Source organism: Lytechinus pictus, chromosome 3 (genome assembly GCF_037042905.1).
Source record: "Lytechinus pictus isolate F3 Inbred chromosome 3, Lp3.0, whole genome shotgun sequence".
In the NCBI taxonomy this organism is placed as follows: Eukaryota; Metazoa; Echinodermata; class Echinoidea; order Temnopleuroida; family Toxopneustidae; genus Lytechinus; species Lytechinus pictus.
In genome coordinates, this window is record NC_087247.1 from 47,583,163 (window position 1) to 47,604,567 (window position 21,405).

At 35.5% G+C, this 21,405-nt stretch overlaps 1 protein-coding gene and 1 long non-coding RNA gene across 2 annotated transcripts; both read left to right on the forward strand.

Annotated features, from left to right (window-relative positions):
• Nucleotides 1-30: 30 nt before the first annotated feature.
• On the forward strand, nucleotides 31-5,067 carry LOC129256270 (uncharacterized). The gene is made up of 4 exons (XR_010293260.1): nucleotides 31-164; nucleotides 993-1,117; nucleotides 1,964-2,081; nucleotides 4,913-5,067. It is a non-coding gene; the product is annotated as an uncharacterized LOC129256270 (long non-coding RNA).
• Nucleotides 5,068-9,072: 4,005 nt separating this feature from the next.
• LOC129256269 (ankycorbin-like) lies at nucleotides 9,073-21,169 on the forward strand. Its single transcript, XM_064097890.1, has 2 exons — nucleotides 9,073-9,200; nucleotides 18,574-21,169. Exon 2 carries the CDS (start codon nucleotides 18,578-18,580, stop codon nucleotides 19,184-19,186), a length of 609 nt encoding a protein of 202 aa, XP_063953960.1. The 5' UTR covers nucleotides 9,073-9,200; nucleotides 18,574-18,577; the 3' UTR covers nucleotides 19,187-21,169.
• The last annotated feature ends 236 nt before the right edge of the window (nucleotides 21,170-21,405 follow it).

Below are 21,405 nucleotides of genomic sequence, written 5' to 3' on the forward strand. Positions count from 1 at the left end.
CCATATATTTTGGTCACGAAGGGAGTGAATCACGATTTTTTTTTATATAAAAGAGCTTCCATCAGTTTCTGATCGTAACAGTTAATCAGCAGTTGTTTGCGCCAACTCGTTGATACTCTTCTCGTCATCTATTTTTTTTCATCTTTCGAGACCTATTATATAGGGTAAGTAAGTATGGTATGTAGGACATAGGGTAACGGCTCTTGTGTTAAATGGGAGGCCCCCTGAAATTTCCCTCGTGTTCTAAAATTATTGGTATTGATATTTCCAATAATCCCAATCAAATTTTATAACAAAATATGAATTTGCATTCAATTTTTGTACAAAACAAGAGTTCCAACCTACAAAGATCATTAAGCTGTTTGAAATCAAATAAATGAGGATCCGAAATAGCACCAAAGACCCAAGAAAGGTCTCAATGGTGCGTAACTCCAAGAACATGTTATTACATAGAGAGGCAAGTTAACAATCTGCATAATTCATAATTCTCACTTTAGTACAAGGACTATGTTACACTTTAAAAGATTAGCATAATTTCATGATTTTAAGTTCGGTGTTGGTGCTGACGGTGGATGTGTAGGGGTTTTCTCATGCCTTCAATTCAACATCTCCAACACCTATCTGATTTTGCAGAATAATGAGTCAAATCATAATTAGGCCTATTAATGATAGCTTGACCAGGTTTACCGTATGTTTGTTCCATAATACTGAACTTATAATCTTCCCTACTCATAACACCAAAAAGTCACCACTTGAAAATCACGCATTGCAGTATATATTCTCCATCTACGAGTAACAGTTTAAGAGAGTTTAAGTTAAATTGCATGTCTTCATTCATTCTTTAACCATGCAAGACGGTCTAGGGCAGTGGTCAGTGTGGTCATGTAGGTAATCATCAGCTCTTTAATTTGAGATTTGATTTTTCAGTTCTAACTCGTATAATCTATTGTTGAAATGTGAATACTTTCCCTTTTTATCCTAAACCAATACAGGAGAAGACCCGATCCTTGCATTCCAATTTCCAAGATGGCGCACAAGATAATTTTCATTTCCATATTGTTGTGCTGTGTTTTCGTTGATGTCATGTCTCAAAAGGGCATGAACAATGCTGAACATTGTAAGTAAAAGAAATGAATAAATACTTACTTGCCTTCTTTCTTGAAATGGGACGGACTCGCAACATATTAATTTTGTTAGATCACATGAATTGACCAAAGGTGTGAGAGTTCAGCTCTTTAGCTGATTTCAGCTATTTTTTCAGCTCAAATTCATCTTGTTGTGTAAGTACAAAAGTACAAGAGTTTTCGCAGTTTAAGCTACTCTCATTTTTGGTCACATCCCCGGTCAGCATTACATGATATCATATTGGAGAATTCCAGAATTATTCCAGATTATTTAGACATGTTAGAGGAAACAACTTTTAAATGACTTACTTATAAGAGAAAGACGAAATTTGAAATTAATATAATAACAACTGAGAGCTTTGATTTACGACTGTAACAGTATGAAAGTACATAATAAAACATAATCCGGTCAAAATTTGACTAGAGATATTCCTTGTCGGGAGCTGCTCCATAACCAACAAAGAGTAGTAAAATGAAGAACATTTTTGGAAGAAGAGTGAAGAAGAAGAATACTATTACAATAGCATGCCTAAAAACACCCGGTATACCACCCGCTTACGGCCCCTGACATTATATACACATACGGACCCTCAAAAAAGAATAAAAACGTCGCTCGTCTGAGAAAATATATTTGGCATATCGATGGGGGACTTGGGGACCCTTGCCCTCCCGTAAAATGCTTCACAGCCAAAAAAAAATTAAAAAGAAGGAAAAGGGAGAAAAGGTAAGAAAATGGGTGGAATATTTTTTTGTTCGATTATTAGGCCAAAATTTTCCTTTCAAAATGAAAAATAAATCAATATTTTTCTTTAATTAAACTTTCTTGATATTTCTTACAGTCAGAGATAACAATCCTCTGGATGAAGCTTCGGTACAACTGTGTCTCCAAACGAACATTCCTACGGAATTCTGCACAACTCAACATAGTGCACAGAAGAAGCAATCCTTCGAGAAAAGGTGCAAACACCCCAAAACTCTACAACTAAAAGATTTTTAAATATTCCATTGCTTCTTTTAGTTGACATATCATGGGCCGTATGCATAAAGACAAGCAATTGCTTATAAGCAAATGCTTTAAGCAAAAGCAAGAGCTGGTCAAGCAAAAGAGCAAGTTCAAGCAATTGCTTAAATTCGTATGCACAAGCTTTTGCTTGTGCTGAAACGTTTTGCTTGCACTGCCTAAGCAATTGCTTATGTGTTGGACAAAGGATCGTTACGGTTGTGCGAACATCGCACAGTAGGACAACGACGCTTCGTGCCCGACCTGGCAGCAGTATTTTTTATTACGCAAATAGGGGGAAAACAGCGCAGAGCATCAGGGGGGTTTCTTGTGTAGATCGATGGACAAAAATTGCCGTAAAAAGTCTAAAATAACAGGAATATGATTAGATATGAAATCACAACATAACCTCTGGAATATGGAGCTTGAAACGGTATGAAAATTTATCCTTAAACGAGAATGCCATGAGTAAGCAAGAGCTCAATCTGGTCCGGAGGTGCTTGAAAAAACGCAAGCAATTGCTTATCAAGACAAGGGGCCGTATGCATAAAAAGTAGCAATTGCTTGTGCTAGCCTTTTATTTGAATCCGTATGCATAAACATAAGCAATTGCTTACAAGCAAATGCTTTTGCTAGCAAGCACAAGCAATTGCTTGATGTCCGCAAGCAATTGCTTAAAGATCAAGCAATTGCTTAAAACCGTATGCATAAAACAAACCTTTTACTTGTCTTGATAAGCAATTGCTTGCGTTTTTTCAAGCACCTCCAGACCAGCTTGAGCTCTTGCTTACTCATGGCATTCTCGTTTAAGGATTAAATTTTCATCCCGTTTCAAGCTCCATATTCCAGAGGTTATGTTGTGATTTCATATCTAATCAAATTCCTGTTATTTTAGACTTTTTACGGCAATTTTTGTCCTTCGATCTACACAGAAACCCCCCTGATGCTCTGCGCTGTTTTCCCCCTATTTGCGTAATAAAAAATACTTCTGCCAGGTCGGGAACGAAGCGTCGTTGTCCTACTTTGCGATGTTCGCACAGCCGTAACGATTTCATTTCATTTCATTTCGTTTATTTCCATTTTCAACAATTACAGTTTATTTTGTACATTTTAACATATAAACAACAAAACATATTTCAAGTATTCCTGTACAAAAATTATATTCAAGATTATTACATATCAGGTTGGAAATGGAGGAGGCTGCTAAAAAGCGGAGCTTGTAGAGTGCAGCCTCCTAATAAATATTCTTGTAGTTGCATAACATATAAAAATCAAAATAACAACTAGAGCATGAACCAGTTAAATTAAAAGGAAATAGGGGAATTAAATTAAAACGATCCTTTGTCCAACACATAAGCAATTGCTTAGGCAGTGCAAGCAAAAGGTTTCAGCACAAGCAAAAGCTTGTGCATACGAATTTAAGCAATTGCTTGAACTTGCCCTTTTGCTTGACCAGCTCTTGCTTTTGCTTAAAGCATTTGCTTATAAGCAATTGCTTGTCTTTATGCATACGGCCCATTTAAAAGGTTTGTTTTATGCATACGGTTTTAAGCAATTGCTTGTTTGGTAAGCATTTGCTTACGAGTAGTAAGCAGTTGTTTGTGCTTGTAGGCAAAAGCTTTTGCTTATAAGCAATTGCTTGTTTGTGTGCATACTGATTCAAGCAAAAGGCTAGCACAAGCAATTGCTTGTTTTTATGCATACGGCCCATTAAATCAAACTAACCCCTGCCCTAGAAATGGTAAAATCAAGGACAATGATGGTGATTAATCGACAACATGCAGACAATATTGTGCGAGGTGCCGTAGCCGAGTGGTCAGGCGCCCGACTACACAATGAAAGTCTGGGGTTCGATTCCCGGCACGGCCCTTGACTGAGGCATTTTCATCTACATCGCTCATTTATATTGCATCAAATAAATGAAAATACTTTATTCACTATCGATACCAACGTGTGCACGTGTTTAAACAAATTCTTGTTGTCTTTGCTCATCAGAATATTTCATTTTATCCCTCACTTACCAAAATGGAGTTAAGAAGGAGAAATGAATAAAACTAAAGAAAAATGAAATCTGGCTGTATCGTTCTCATGTATATCATTGAACTGACTTTATAGCAAAGTGAAAAAAGAGAGATTAAAAGTATATATCCCCATTTAACGAAAAAAATTAAATGTCGATGTGCACATTGAAGAGAGATAACCCTGGAAGAAAGAGAAATTATACAAAATCCAAATAGCGATAAACCTATTTAAAAACTTATGAACGCTTGCTTATAAACTATCAAATAATCTAGCGCCAAGTTTAAATTTGTCCCCATCCGATTTGAAAAACCTGTTGACATTATTACAATCCAGTTCAGGCTAAGAAAGAAGAGAGGGGTTGTTTTTACAATTAAGGTAACAAAACTGCCTTATTTGAATTTAAAGGAAGTGTTTTGTTTTTCCCATATTTCGTGTAAGTGATGTAAATAAGTGAAGTATACTTTTAAAACATTTTTAGGCATAAGCTCACTCACAAAACATTATAAATCAAGTAATGGCAAACCATGTGTAAAACACATACGAATTCGGAGAGGACATTCTTGGACAAAAATGGCATTCGAATTTTGGTTAATAGTCACCAAAAATAAAATCATCTGTAGCTTTGGGGTTTTCGGCTTTTAGATACTTGCATTTCAATAATCTATTTTGATTGGTAAAACAATGCCTTATGATTGCCAATAATCTGAAAAATTTGAGAAGTAAATGTGTATTTCTTTTTTTTCTTCTCTCTCTCCATCTCCTGCAGGTTGTTCTAACCGGGTCCAATTAGTTGCCATCGTTGATTTGAGATTACAGAACAAGTTTTGTTTGTATGTGATGCACAGAAGGCAGTTTTTCGATGGTATACCCTGATTGTAAAATAACCAAGAGTAAAAATAAATAGCGAATGTCAACAATTCATTCATAACGCTTGCTTTTCCGTATTCATGTGTGTTTATATTATCATTTGAATGATAATCGCGTTGTGGTCTAAAGCCCGTTTCACAATTTGTGGTGTGACTGCTTACAACCGATTCGATTCTGCGCAACATATATTGTGACCAAATGATCGCAAACGATCGCACGAGCAATTGTGAAAGCCCCTTTAAATAATGTGATTGTTATAAAGAAGCTGAGGGAAGGACCCGAGGAGGCGTTGGGCCAGGGGAGGGGGCGCGTCGTGAGTGATTGAGAAAGAGTAGGCCCTATAGGGTAAAGAGGGAGAAGGGATGCGAAGAAGAAGGAAGGGAAATATGTTTGGTATTGAGACAACTGTAAGAAGAGAAGGACGATATACAGGAACACTAGCGTATCCAGTATTAACTTTAAATAAGTCCACCCCAACAAAAAGTTGATGAAATAAAAAGAGAAAAATCCAACGAGCATAACACTGAAAATTTCATCAAAATCGGATATAAAATAAGAAAGTTATGACATTTTTAAATTTCGCTTAATTTCACAAAACAGTTATATTCACATCCTGGTCGGTACGCAAATGGGCACTGATGACATCACTAACTCACTATTTCTTTTGTATTTTATTATATGAAATACGAAATATTCAAGTTTTCCTCCCGTTGTACAATGAAAAAAGTTTTATTCCTCCCTGAACATGTAGAATTACCGTTGTTTTAACATTTTATGGTTCAGTCAAGTTAGTCCTGTATAATTCAAACAATAAAAACAAAAGAAATAGTGAGTGAGGGACATCATCGACTCTTTCATTTGCATGTCACTGACATGACTGAGTTGTGCATACATGTCTAACAGTTAAGTGAAAAATAAGCGAAACTTTAAATTGTCGTAACTTTCTTATTTTACATCCGATTTTGATCAATTCTTCAACGTTATGCTTGTTTGATTTTTCTCTTTTGAATAAAATCAACATTTTCTGGGGTGGACTTGACCCTTAACAAAGAAATGTTTGGCCAATCATGGACCTAGGTCCATGGGCCAATGCACAAGCACAATAGAGTCACTACTGTCCCCAGACCATGAAATGCTTTGTAGGATTTGATGCTGGATACGCGCCTGAGCAAATTGCAGCGCAAATTTGCGTTGTCCAGAGTCAAGAGATTCCGATGCTGCCCCGGTACATCCACTTTCGACAAAAGCCTCTCAGCTCTCCATTGTGATTTGACTTGCGTTTTCAAAGGAATTGGTGCGTTCTACAGTTTGCCCCTCGGAAATGCGAAAGGTCCGGAGTTTGTGAGGGAAGAGGAGAGTTGACCAGGGGAACAAGTGGCATGGAGATATAGAGAAGTTCATATTTAGGAAGAAGATAAAGGGGTAGCAAGAGAGGAAAACAGTCTCAGAGGCAAATGTATCAGTACAGAGAGCGTACATTAATTAATATAATCTTTCGTCAGAAGCAATCTGCAGCTTATCTGCAGTTATCTAAAGATTTCATAATTATTTATTTTATTTACTTTGATCTTTTATCCAATTTCCGCCCTTGAATTGTGGAACCTTGGTATAAGTATGTACCATCTTGTTCTTTTTCACCGATACGTCACTTATTACATAGCTATCAATATAGGAAAGGAGAAACGATGAAGAGGGATGAAAGTGAATACGAACAAGAAAGAGAATTAGGAGTGTGACAAGGAAAAGGAATAGGGTTGGTTAATTTGGAAAAAAGTGAAGGTGGAGAAAGGTGTTATTCGGGGGATAAGGGAGGAGGTTACAAGGGGAAGGGGACGTCGAAAGTAAAAGGCAGTGGCGTATCTCGGACACATGCCTAAGCAATTAATGCAAGTACGGGGGGTGAGCTTTTTTTATACTTACCTGACAGGGGGGGATTTTACGGACTATTCGTGAAAAGGATAATGTATCTCATCGGCGTAATGCGAGCGCGAATCGCAAGCTGAATTTTTGCTATATATAATGTATATATTTTGTGTTATATAACCTCACCTAAAAAGGGACATTTTAATGATTGTTAGAAATTGGTAACGCCTTTATCAAATCAGCGCATGATAAAAGCTTTGACAATTATACCAGAAAATATGTATTTTAGAACTGTTTGACAATGAAGAGTAACGTATCATTATGCAAACCCGTAGCTAAATAGATGAAAAGTTACGATATTTGCGTTTGACAAAAAAAGAAGAATATTTTAAGTTCTGTTTGTTTGAATTTCTTGAAGAGAATAAGTATATCACTATTAAAAAATTGGAACAAATATTCATCCCTGGGTAAAGATGTATAAGCTTCAATATTAATCACTTTCAATGGTATTCCTTTTTTGTGCCTTTATTCCTTTGATTTATGTTCTCTTCATTTTACCATTTTTCTTCATTTGCGCCCCTTTCCCTTTTTGTGCTCCCTTGAAAGTGACGCCCGAGCCATGTGCCTACATGCACCCCTAGATAATTAAGCCACTGGTAAAAGGAGATATATATCAAACAGAAATTAACGGTAAATATAATAGGTAGTATTATGAGTAGGGTAGGGAGGGGAAATGAAGCAGAGAATTTCGATGAAGAAAGGAAAATAAACAGCATTGAAAAAGGAGGGATGAGTGGTTGGATAGAGAACGATAAAGGGGACATTGATGGATGTTTGTCGAAGAAGTAAGAGAAGGGGAAGGGGGAGGGGGGGGGGGTATTTTAAGGATTTAAAATAAATCAAGAGCAGTTGTGAATTCTGACCAACCGAACTTTAGATTTAGATTTAAGCATTTGTGGATTGAATATAACTTACGATTCGAATAGTATCATTTGATATTTAAAACCTAAATCCAAGTCAGTATCACTCTGGATTTACTTTAAGTTCTGACATTTGAAATAAAAACTACGTTGAGATATTTATCGCAAGTTCTTCTTGGGGTATTATAAAGCGGTATTTATTTCGTAATTTACATACATTTCTATTTGTTTATTAATTAATCAATTAATAAATTCATTCATTCATTCTTTTATTTATGCATTCATAATAATAATAATAATATTCATCCATCCATCCATTCATTCATTCATTCATTCATTCATTCATCCATCCATCCATCCATCCATCCATCCATTCATTCATTCATTCATTCATAATTCGTTTATTTGTTTATTCACTTATCTGTAAAGTGTATTAATGTACTACACTATATAGGCTATGATTTCGTGATATTTGTTAACATTTAGGGGCGGGGTGACGAGACGACGCCTTCTCAATAAGACTGGTCACTGGCGGATCCAGGGGGCACATCCGGAGCCCTTGTTCCCCTCCCCCTCCCATGAGAGGCATAATCGAAATTTGTGATGTAAATTTGCGGTTCTAACATAAATGTGCCCCCTCCCCCTTTTGAAAGCGATTACTTTTTTTTTTGCTTGTCAAATTTTCCTCTGGGAAATGTTCCCCCCTTGGAAAATTCTGCGCCTAGATCGCCGCAATGATGACGATGAACAGCATTTGCATAGCGCCATTCTATGTAGAAAAAAAAAAAAAGAAGCCAGGGCGTCGGCTCCCAATTATGTCACAAAGTTGCTGAAAATCATGGGTCTTAAGTCAAATTTGAAGGTGTTACAATTACGAAGTTGGAAATTCCATGCAAAGGCGAGGAGCATGACGGTATGTCTACATGTATTTTTTGGCTCAGTTATTTCTCGACTATTCAGGGGGAGATTCCTTATTTCCATCATGATTTTTAACTTACCAGAACAGGCAACAGTCTCCTAAATTATTATGTTTCTTGCGACGGGCGGGGGCCTCATTTTGTTTCTTCCGATAGCTATTTCTCACTCTTCTCAATCACTGATCTGTATATAGAAAGAGTTCTCAATTCTCCTTCAGATTCTGCGTTTTAGCCCCACAAGATGGCGTTTTTTATGAGCCCAGGCTTGGCTATAATATATCGTCGACCGCGGTGATAACCGATGACAATTATTCATCGCCAATATTCTAAAAACTTGCCTCAGTATCGCCAAACCCGGCGTCACGCGAGCGGGCACAATGTAAGCGAACTATAGTGCACCCCGATATAAACTTAATCCGGGAGTAAGTCACTGCATTATAAGGATAGCGGGCACTCGCGGATCTACATCACTAACCAGACAATATAGGTAAGATTTTCAATTTCATTTTCATTCATGTTAATTAGCTGTAGTTGATAAACATTTTTATTCACTGTTAATTAAAATTCACGTTAATATGATCTGTACATTAATCATTATCGGGGATCATAAAACATAAAGCAAAAACTCGAGTAACTAAAAATAAAGGTAAACCTTCAGAAATTTGGAAACTCTTATGAACTCTAATAATGACTTCAGTCAAATGTAATAAATTGCATCTAATGCGGAAACCGGGTTGGAAACACTGAATTCGTAAACCATAAAGATATTGCAAATGTTATGAATAATTCACTTATTGACGTATCTAAAAACCTAACCCTATATATGAACTTATCTCTTGCTGAGGGTAAGATTCCAGACGACTGATCAGCCCGTGTGACTCCTATATTTAAAGGTGGTAAAGTTAAGGATCCGCTGAACTTTGGACTGATCTCTATTCTCCCTGTTTTATCAAATATTCTTGAAAAAGTAGTATTCAAACAAATTCATAAATAATAATAATGTAATAGAATTAGACTTAAGCAACGAGGTCCCGTCCTCTCGTTTTATGAGGGAGGAGCAACAAATTAAATCAGGGCCCACAAATATTTACATTGATCCAATCAACCACAAATATGGAAAGCCAGCAACGTCAACATCTTAAACATCTTGTTCAAAACATTTCCTAGGTATGATGTATATTCATACATTCAGTGTTTTCTTGACAATTTACAATGCTTCTCTTTGTTTTCAAAGGACATTGCGCAAATTTCCTGAAGAAAAAATGATGACATTGATGGATCCCATATACTTGAGGTTGATCGGATCAATCGTAACAGTTTGTAAGATGGGCCCAGAAATACCTTCCTTCTCACTACGAAAACAGTGACCAGCAAACCTCATACTGCGTTTAATTATCGTGGTGGAGAATGATAGGTGGAAAATGTCCATAAATTCCATTTTTTGTTTTGTGATATCTCCAACTAATATTTTGTACCCTCATTAAAAGTCGAGTAGGCCTATGTGCCATCTAGTCTATATATATTTTAAGAACTTTTTGATTGTCCATGTTTCTGAACCATACAAAAGAATACCGGTATTTTTACACATGCCCTAAACAGGGAGAGTTTCGATGACAGAGAAATATTTGATTCCCAAACCAAATGCAGCTCATTGCATGCATTCTATGCAAGAACTTTCCTAGATAGAAAGTTTTTTCTTGGGTCGCAAAATGAATCATCCACTTCTTTAAGCTTGACCCATTCCCTTGTCAGTATTGATGTACGATCATGTGCTTTATTAAAGGACAAGTCCACCCCAACAAAAACTTGATTTGAATAAAAAGAGAAAAATCCAACAAGCATAATGCTGAAAATTTCATCAAAATCGGATGTAAAATAAGAAAGTTATGACATTTTAAAGTTTTGCTTCATTTCACAAAACAGTTATATGCACATCTCGGTCGGTATGCAAATGAGGGAACTGATGACATCACTCACTCACTATTTCTTTTGTATTTTATTATATGAAATATGAAATATTTTGATTTTCTCGTCATTGTCATGTGAAATGAAGTTTCATTCCTCCCTGAACACGTGGAATTCCATTATTTTAACATTTTGTGGTTCAGGCAAGGAGGTCCTAATTGTCAAATTCGTAAAAATTGAAATATTGTATATTCAAACAATAAAATACAAAAGAAATAGTGAGTGAGTGACATCATCGACTCTCTCATTGGATGTAACTGACTCGTTCATATAACTATTTTGTTAAAAATAAGCGAAACTTTGAAATGTCATAACTTTCTTATTTTACATCCGATTTTGATGAAATTTTCAGCATTGTGCTTGTCTGATTTTTCTCTATTGATTCAAATCAACATTTTTCTGAGGCGGACTTAACCTTTAAGTGTCATGTACTCGGTCTCTTGGGAATTCAAGTAGAGGCCAAACTTTGCAGATGCATCCTCTACTGCAAGCAATAGCATATCTATAGCATCACCTATATGACAAAGAAATGTATGGGCCCATGTACAAGCATAATAGAGTCACTATTGTCCCCATACAATTATTTATTTATTTTATTTATTTCAAATCTTTATCCAGAGTAGCCTGTTCAGCTTTATACAAACAAATATGTAAAATTACACAATATATACAATTAAAACGTTCATTAATAAATTGCTGGTCTTCCACAGGGCTCTGCATTAATACCTAAAAACATATAATTCATAACATAAAGAAAACATAAGTAAAGAAGACATATACAATTGGGCCCATGAAATGCTTTTTACAGTTTTAGGATCTGATGCTGGATACGCACCTGGCAAGAAGCAGTTCTTGTGCATCCTTCAAAAGAGCAGTAGTCAATAATGATTCTGCAGAATCATGATTCAGGTCGTGATTCTCAGGGTAAAAAAGAGGCGCATAAACGCACTCAATGCTATATCATCAGCATAATCTAAATCTTCTCATTTCGCACTCTAGCATTTTCTTAATCTCTTTCTATACATTAATTACCATAGGGCAGGTTATGTAATAATGTATAGGCATAGGAAAGCTAAGCATATATTAATATAGAGCAAACCTTGGGTCCACCCTTTATTGTTGTAATTTTTATAGGAATTGTCAAGTTCATTGTAGGTGTAGAGCGCTGGGTAGTACCAGCTTCCTTATAACTTCTAAGTCTTGCTTGACCAGAAGTTCAGAACCTTTAAAATAATAGAGATGCAAAAATCCAAGAAACTTCAGTTCGTAGTAAAGACAAAGAAGAGAGAATTCCAATGACTGTCAAGATATTTCTCGTATTGATTGCAACCAAGTGTACTTGTCTTATAGCCTCCAATAATATTGGTAAGATTACTTATAAGTTATACTCTGTATCTTTCTGTTGATAGTTTAGACCAAGATATAAGAATACTGTATATAGATTCATAGTATGATTATACTTTAGTTTCTTTCTTGAATTATAAACTTCTTTTGGTATTTAACACTTATCTTTCTATGTTATGGTATATATTCGGATAGATTTGGATTCATGATATTAACTTTTCAAGACCTTATTATATACTTACTGATAATTATTTATTCGGATACAGTAGAATAAATGAGTTCTTTCATAATATATATGTTCCTTGGTAGTACAGTGAAGATTTATGTTCCAAGGTAGTATAGTGAATTTTTGTTTTGTAGGAGTAACACCATGTCCTACTACATGTTAAGTATTTGAGTTCTGATAGTATTTCCTCTATATTTCTAGTCATTGTTTACTTATATAGTTCTCATTTTAGGTTGTTTACTAGTAGACTATAACCATTCGTGGATTGTTTGAATGTGTAACTCAAAATGTATATAATTGTATCTGTTTTATTTGCAATATTTTATCTCGGATTTTGGACCGTGGGATGACGGATTAATAAAGTTCCACATAAGCCACACCAAAGTCTGTTAAAATATTTATGTTGGAGTGAGAGTATTTAACTGAAACTCCGTTCGTTTATCGAGGATAAAGAGCGGCAGCCACACGTGATTTTAATTCATTGGCAGAACATAATATTCGCACTTTACCAAATCTTAATTCATTTGAAAAAAAATTGAAAAAGTCCTGAAATCTTAATTACCCCCCCTTTTTTCTTCTTTTTTAAAAACTTATTTTTTGTTATTTTTGTCACTATTATGTTTTTTTTCTGTTTGAATTTGTTTCTGTTTGTTTCATCACCCCTTTGGTTTTTGTATAGGTTTTGTTTACTTTTTTATGATTTGTTACTCTCTGTATTGCTTGTATATTGCATGGCCTCTCTGAAAACCAGCCATTGGCTGATCGAGGACTTTTTACCATGTTTAGATAAAATAAATCAAATCAAAATCAAAATGCATGTACGCAAACATTGTATTTGCATTGAAAAGCTAAACAATGAGATAGACACAGACAGATAAAAAGTGAGAATTTAATATAAGTACATGTATGTAGAAAAGTAATGGAGAAGGGGCGGGTTAACAAGTAAGCTTCCCAATTTCACCTCAGGATTAGTTCATGGTTTAAGTTAAGAGGGCACAGTAAAACGGATTTCAAAACAAAGTGGATAACATTTTCAGTGTATACTTATCATTTTCTCTTTTTATCTTAATCAACTTATTTGTAGAATAGCACTTCCTTCATATTTTAGGATGGCGAGAAAATAATTTTGTAGCATTTCTGTGAAAAATAGATATATCTGACTTGGATAAAATTTTCGCTTATTCCAACATTTTTTGTGATTTATTTTATTTGTTTTGTATTGTTTCTTTTGTACGGTTGATTGTACGTTATGAAAATAGCACGATTTAATAGACGTCACAACATCATAATAACCACAAATGAAAAGGACTCCTATATAAGTGCAAATGCACACCTAAACATCTTTCTATGAAAGTAAATATTTAGAGAGTAAATTGCTTGGAAGTTTGTGCAATGTAGATAATAGCCCTATCAAAACATGGTGACAGCTTTTATGAATAGGACGATCGTGACCTATACACGTCTTATGTTGTAAGAGGACGCAACCACGACATTGGGACCCGATATATACTTCTCTTTGAATTGTTGTCGAATTGTGCAGTGAGTATGTAGGAAAAATAATAATCAAAATCATGACATAGTATACGAAGAAAGTAACGACATCTTAAACTGTGATATTCTGTAATTTAGTTCGACCATAGAATGGAAGGGATGAATGCACGCATACCGAAATATATCAGACAAGTAAATTCTTCTTTCACTTCATTCATGTGCATGAGTTTACCCGAAAAAAATATTTCAAAACATATACACAGATGCCGCCATGTGATGCAGCAGTATTTGAATGATTTTGCTGCCACGATAAGAAAGAACATGCTAATAATAATACTAATACAATTATAGTGATACTAATTGGACTTCTATATCGCCAAATCCATTCTGTATAGTGCTCAAAGCGCTTTTCAAGAAATGTTGATGGAAAATGATAAAAATCAAACATATGTTTTTAGGTGTTTTTTTTTTAAGTTTGATATATTAGGCATTTTTTTATTGTCTTCAGGAAGGCTGTTCCATAACTGAGAGGATGGGTAGACAAAATAATGACCCCTCCCCCGATTTTATAAATTTTTGATGATGACGATGATGGGTGTAGAGTAAAATTCACCAAGCACAATGCTGAAAATATCAAAATCTGATAATAAATAACGAAGTTATTGAATGTTAAATTAAGCAATATTTTGTTTAAAAAATAGTTATATGCACGTTGTCTTGGTGATGTTATATCCCCACATTCCCTTTTCTTATATTGTTACATGAAATGATTATCGCATATTTTCATACATAATGTGTATGTTATGTCTCCCTTATAACATGGCACATGTATGATAAAAATAAGTTGGAGCAATGAATATCTTATGCATTCAATCAGTTTTCAATCTAATATTCTTAATTCTTGGAGGGAAAATTTTGAATAAACATAATTCCATATAATAAAATACAAAAGAACAAAAGAGGACATGACATTATCAATTTGCTCATTGGATGAAAACATGCGTAGAACTGTGTCACCGAAATAATGCAAATCTTCAAATTGTCATAACTGTATTCCTTGTCCGATTTAATTTTCAGTATCTGTTTAAACCATGTTATATTTAGCTTGGAGTACCCCTTAAATGAAATAAGGTAATGTGGAAAAGCCATAAACACACAAGGAATGTTTTATGTTAACAACAAAATCTTAAAAATAATACGATTTATATAATTTGTAGGCGTATAGTATCATTCTCGTCCTTCTCTGATATAGTTCAATATTCTTATCGTAATAACACTAGTAATAAAGATGATAATGAAGATAGATGAAATTAAATTAACGACACAAATACTAATTTTTGTATTGGTATTAAAACTTGTAATAATAATGATGATTAGAAATTAGTTTTGCAAACATGTGAAGTACACTCTAAATCTTGTTTTGTCATCACTCACTGGTCTGACTGGCTTCCTATGGGGGCTGGTGCCCTTATATGCTAGAGCTCCTGTGAGTACTGAGCTGACCGGGCTTGCCCCTTAAATTGTCGGTGAACGGAGCAGCAGGTAGGAGGGCACCAGACCCCACCAGAATCTAACTAGGAATTCCGGTGGGTGATGCAAAACTGTTCTTTTTGAAATTATGTACTCGGTTGTATTTGTTAAGATATATTTTTTATTTGTTTATATTTGTTGTTCTTTGTATATCCAAAAGGAACTACTACTACTACGACAACTACTACTTCTACTACTTCTACTACTTCTACTACTTCTACTACTACTACTACTACTAATTCTACTACTTTTACAACTTCAACTACAGTTATTATTGTTTTTATTTGTTTTATAATTACTCTTATTGTCATTATTATCATGTGGGAGAATCCATTTGATGACCATTGGGTAGTTTTGTGTGTCATGCTAGTTTTATTCTTAATTTTGATATTCATTGTGTGCATGGAACAGAGATTGAATTTAACATGAAATGCCAAATTTTATTAGAAAAACGAGACAGCAATATCTAAGAAAATAAATATAGTTTTTGCAGTTTTAAAAAATGTGAAAAGTTATATGAATCGAATATTGAACTGGACTGTTCCTTTTGTGTGGTCAAGCTATAAGAAAGGTAATTGACAGAATATACACCTACATTGTCAGTCTGTTATGTTGACGCATTCATTCAAGCAAAGTGTGAGTGTTTTCTGTTTTCCACTGAAATATTTTATGCAAGAAAATCTGGGGCAGCCAAATCATGTTTTCATGGTAATTTGACATTCACAATCTATTTTTGTAAATTATGTTCGCATAATAAATCCATTTCATAGCAGATAATGAAACAGAATTCCAAAAATCAAACATTCAACGATATTTCCACATAACATCTTTGTTGAAGCTTAGAGAATATACGCCGTCAACCATGCGTGGTAATTGCGAATACATCGAATTCATGACTCCAGTCGTTCCATTAGAACATAATTTCAATTCAAATTAGGGGCGGATCCAAGGGGGTGGGGGCGGCCCCATATTTGGTGGCAACTTGCAGAAAATAGTGCCCTATTCATTTATTTTTTTTTTCAAAAAATAATTTTTGAAATAATTTTTGACGTAGAGTGAATGACCTCATAAACGCTAAAATCGCATATAAGGGGTTTTATTTCAAATCTTTTTTCGAGAGAGACCCCTGTCAGGACGCACCTTCTGTGCTTGTTACGGGTCCTTCGCCCCCTCTCCCTTAAAAAAATTCCTGGATCCACCTCTGCAATAAACATTTGTTTTCTTCCATTTCACAACTTTCTACATTTTTTTTTGGTAAACATACATTCATGCAAAAATCAGTTTGTCATTAAGAATATGATTATGCAGTGGGGAGTGATGTGATTAAGGCCCCGGGGTAAATAGGGACTCTAGTTAGTTTTTAGCATATTGCTCAAGTATACCAGTGTCAAATGGATAGCGGTTTGTGTGGTGTTTGAGACAGTTCCTTAGCACATATTTTGAGCAGAGACATGATAGATAATGTGTCATTGCCCAATGCGCATGACCAGGTGGAGCACAAACCTAACAGCAACCCAAAATCCAAATTTTGAACGTAGTATCGCATAGCCGAGTTCTGCACCCACTCGGTAATGTGTAGGCTTATATTAACTTTGATCTTAGTTTACTTCTGTAAGGCATTATTGTACATGCCAATACTGTAGTAAAATCCTAAAATTCGCCACTTCCCTCTTTTTCTGACAGGAAACCTGTGGACTTAACAAGCCCGATGGGACGAACGAGCTCCCGGATTTAAGCATAATTAACACTGTATACTAATTGTTACATCTGTTAAAACAATACGTAAAATGCAGTGTAGACAACTCCACACTTGCTTATGTACACATATAAGTGTCCATTTCCAATATATAAAACATATAGAAACATAGAACATAACTGTGACAGTTGAAAACAAATTCCAACAATCATTTTTTTTTTAATGATATTGGATAGGATTAATAGATAAATCCTCAGAAATTGGGGCCTTTGGGAAAATAATAAATATCAATCATGTGATTGTTACTCGCAAAATGTTAATTGATTGTATCAAACCATCTGGACAATTTTCGCTTTGAATATAGCAACACAAAGTATTTTTTAATCAAGGGGCCTCATTTGCTCCATTTTGAAGGGGCAAATAGCAATAGCGTATAGCCCATGCACAAGCGTAATAGAGCACTATTGCTCCCAGACAATTGGGCCCATGATATGCTTTGTAGGATCTGATGCTTGATACGCGCATGAGGAATGCTTATTGATATGCAATTAGTTCTCACACTTCTATTGGATAATGTAGGTCTACTGTAGATCTAGTATTATTATCTAATCTTTCTAACCCAGTATTATATCTAATCTAAAGTTTCTACTGCTTTGCATTAAAAAGATGTGATTGGAATTATGAAAAAGGGGGCCTTATTTACCACACTCTCCCCTACCTGTTAGGTAGAAGGCGTATCCTATATAGAAGCATACAATACAGTAAACAATACAAAGAAAACACGAAGGGTTGGAAAAGGGCAGAGAGAATAAGATCGAGAAGAAGGGAGGGGGCAGAGAGAGGGAGACGTGAAGCGGAGAGGCGGGCATGAATTACTGAGTTGTCTGAGGCATCAATCCTGGGGGCAGGGGGCGATCGGCCCCAATGAAAATGAAAAAATCGATATGTTTGCCTCCGACAATAAATATTTTGACTATTTGAAGATTAATGATAACTGCAATGCAAATATATTTCAAAAAGTATTGGAAAGCACTATGTCACTATTGAACTTTGCATGAAATACTATAAAACATTCAAACATTGTCAATTTTCAGCGCGCACGGTAGCCTATTTTTTATCACACCCCCATCCGAAATATGGAACGACGCCCCTGCTGGTTACTAAACTTAATATCATGAATTCATTACCATGCTCTATGTATCAGCTGATATTTTGTTTACAGCATTGAAATGTGCCAATCATTCATATCTTATTTATTGTTTGGCCCTAATTGCACCCACCCCCTCCGGCCCAAATTATGCCTCTCCTAAAGGAAAAAAAGAATCAATATTGAGTTGTCAAAATAGGTTTTCTGTTATAGTTTTAGTGAGAACATCCGTCCACATTCCATCTCGAGCTCCCCCCCCCCCCTCATTACCCTTCTCATTCCCTCTCTCACTCGTAACCGTCATGCCTATGTACTAAGTTTACCCATAATATTATTATGCGGGGGCACCCCGAGAAGTTGTCAAAACTTGCATTATCAGCTATGATGGACTTCTGACATACCCCTATAGTACTCTTTGTGAAATATTACTAACTTTTTGTACATTCTCAAACCTATTCCAGAAAGATGGCGAAAAGCTGCTTGGGGTCTCAGATATTCGAGATCGCTGAATATGGTGATAGCGAGAAACTGCTTTCTCTCATTCAGTCTCACTCACAAAGTGAAGTTCACCAAGCTTTGAGATGGCGGAGGAGATGGAGAGTACTCGCTCGCTACCGTGATCCCGATGGCAGGAACGCCCTCTCCGTTGCTGCAGCAAATGGCCACACTGAGGTCATCAAGGCTCTGATAAAATTCAATGCTATCGAAATTGAAAAGGCTGATTTTCTGGCAAGCTCTGAGGTTGGAGGTAGTGTTGTTGGGTCCTTGTTTTATGCTTTCAAGAACGAACAATATGAATCAGCCCATGCATTGATAGCCGCTGGAGTGGACCCATCTCAAGATCTCTTGCTCCATGCTCTTGTCATCTGGTCAACCATTCAATGCCGCAGGATCTATCCCTTCATGACGCTCCTGGAAGGAAAGATTGATTTTGATCAGAAGGACGAAGATGGTCAGACGGCGCTCATGCTAGCCTGCAAGCAAAGGAACCATACTATGGTACAAGCTCTGCTTAAATATGGCGCTGACCCAAACGTTCAGGATTCAAATGTAAGCACATCCTTGCAAAATTGATCCCTGGTGCGGGGAAGATCAAACAACTTGGTGAAGTTAATTAAGACTGCAAATCACCAACCTTTTCGAGATCAAGACGGAGTTCTTCCGGTTACCCATTACTGAAAAGACGACATTCAGTGGCTTCATTATCGTGCAGGGGCCGCGGAACGGTTTTCAAAGTGGGGGGGGGGGGGGGCTGACCATGCAAAAAATCACAATCATATGGTCATTTTTACGTTTTTGTACACGGTTTTGGAAAAAAGTGGGGGAAGGGGGCTGAAGCCCCCCCCCCCCCGCTTCCGCGGCCCCTGTCGTGTACGTCAGATAACATCAACTGAATTGACCGAACTTCCGTTTAGTTATTGTTTTGTTTATGAACATGGTATTACCTCATGAAACAAAATTGCGAGGGCGAAGCGCGAGCTGATCATTTTATATATGTGCCTGAAAAGAATTATGAAGGCTTGTAGGAATTATTGAATGACCTGGAAACAACTCATTTCACGCGACCCCCTCCTGTTGTATAGCCCTGAAATATTATATAAATATATATATATATATATATTAAATTTTACAAAGACCTTTAATTTTGTTTTAAGAAATATATAGCACATGCATGCAATTATGAATCCTCTATTTTTTATTCGCATTTCTAGACTTCCCCGATGTCTTTGGTGGAATAAACGAACACTGTAAAAATATAATGGGTAAATTTTTAACCAGCACGAGGGTAATTATGTGTCCAACCAATTTTGGGCAGTATTTTACCCAATGCGCAAAGCATATTGTCCAGTAAGGTTAAAAAAGGCAGCAATTGCTTTACAATGGGTAAAATTATCATCACACTGTATAAATAAAAATGCCCAATGTTGGTTGGATACACAATTACCATCATAGAGCATGTTTACCCAATATTTTAAGAGTAAATATCATTAACTTTTTGTGAACTGCAATTTCCAAAATGCTCATCTAAATGGTGGCGTGTGGATTTTTTAAAACTTTTTTTCTGAATTCCTAAAGCAAAACTTGTCAAAATACATGTATAAAAATTATGAAAAGTATACATTTCAATAATAGATGCACAAGTGAAATAAATATCTTATGTATACTATTCAAAATTGCAGCCAAATTAAAATAAACGGTTTGATTATTTCATCACATATTAAAAGAAGTGATGTCAGTTAAAAGCAATAGCGTGCTTGAAGGCATAAAAGCCCCGAATTAAATTTGAGAGTCCAGATTATAAATGTGCGGTTGGTATAAGCAATATTTGAATTTTAATTATCATTAGCGTGATCACACTCTCCATTTTAGTGTATTTTATTTGAATTATCTCTGCAATATCATGAAAATAGATTTCGTCAATAAGAATATGTTCGTTTCATAAACATGTATCATAATGTTTGTATAAACTCTTGTTCGAATGACTATATTGGAATCATAAATGCATTATGATAATTATTATTACATTTTACAAATTGTTCTTAAAAGTAAACGGTATTTTGATTATTCGGAGAACTATTACACGTCTTATGACAAGTAATTTTTAGTAAAACTAATAAAAATCCATGCTGTGCTTTGTGATCGATTTAGCCAACAATAAAGTCTCCTTGATATGACTGAAGTGCAACGTTGGTAATTTGGTGTCAAGATCATGAAAATATACAGTAAATTAAAGATCACTTCATTCTTGATCTTCATTTAGCTCCTTGATTAACAAAGAAATCATTATATAGTGTTTGTTTTGCATTAATAAGAAGAGTGCACACATAGTTACCAGGAATTCTTATAGCATTTCTAATGAATGTAGGATAAACGAGCACTTGATAAAAAAAAATGCCTTGCTCACAGACATATAGGTGGCGTAACCTGGATCGAGCCCCGGACTTAATTGTGTCAAGTCAGGCGCCTTTTACCACTCGACCACGGCACCTCCACAATGATAGAATAAAGATACTTTTGTTTTGAAACGCATGCCCTAATAAAACATGTTACAGGAAATTAGTGAATTAGTACTTTATGTTTGAGGGAGAAAAAACATATTGAACTGGGAGCAGAGAGAGAGAGAGAGCGATGGTCAAACTTAGTGATATGCAAATGAGAGAGTCGATGATGTCACTCACTCACTATTTCTTTTGTTTTTTATTGTTTGAATTGTGCATAATAACTGTTTGTGAAATTAAGCGAAACTTTAAAAAGTCATAACTTTCTTATTTTACATCCGATTTTGATGAAAT

Excerpts from the sequence above, each read along its gene's own strand:
- LOC129256269 (XM_064097890.1), top strand. The coding sequence starts at position 18,578 with ATGGCGAAAAGCTGCTTGGGGTCTCAGATATTCGAGATCGCTGAATAT.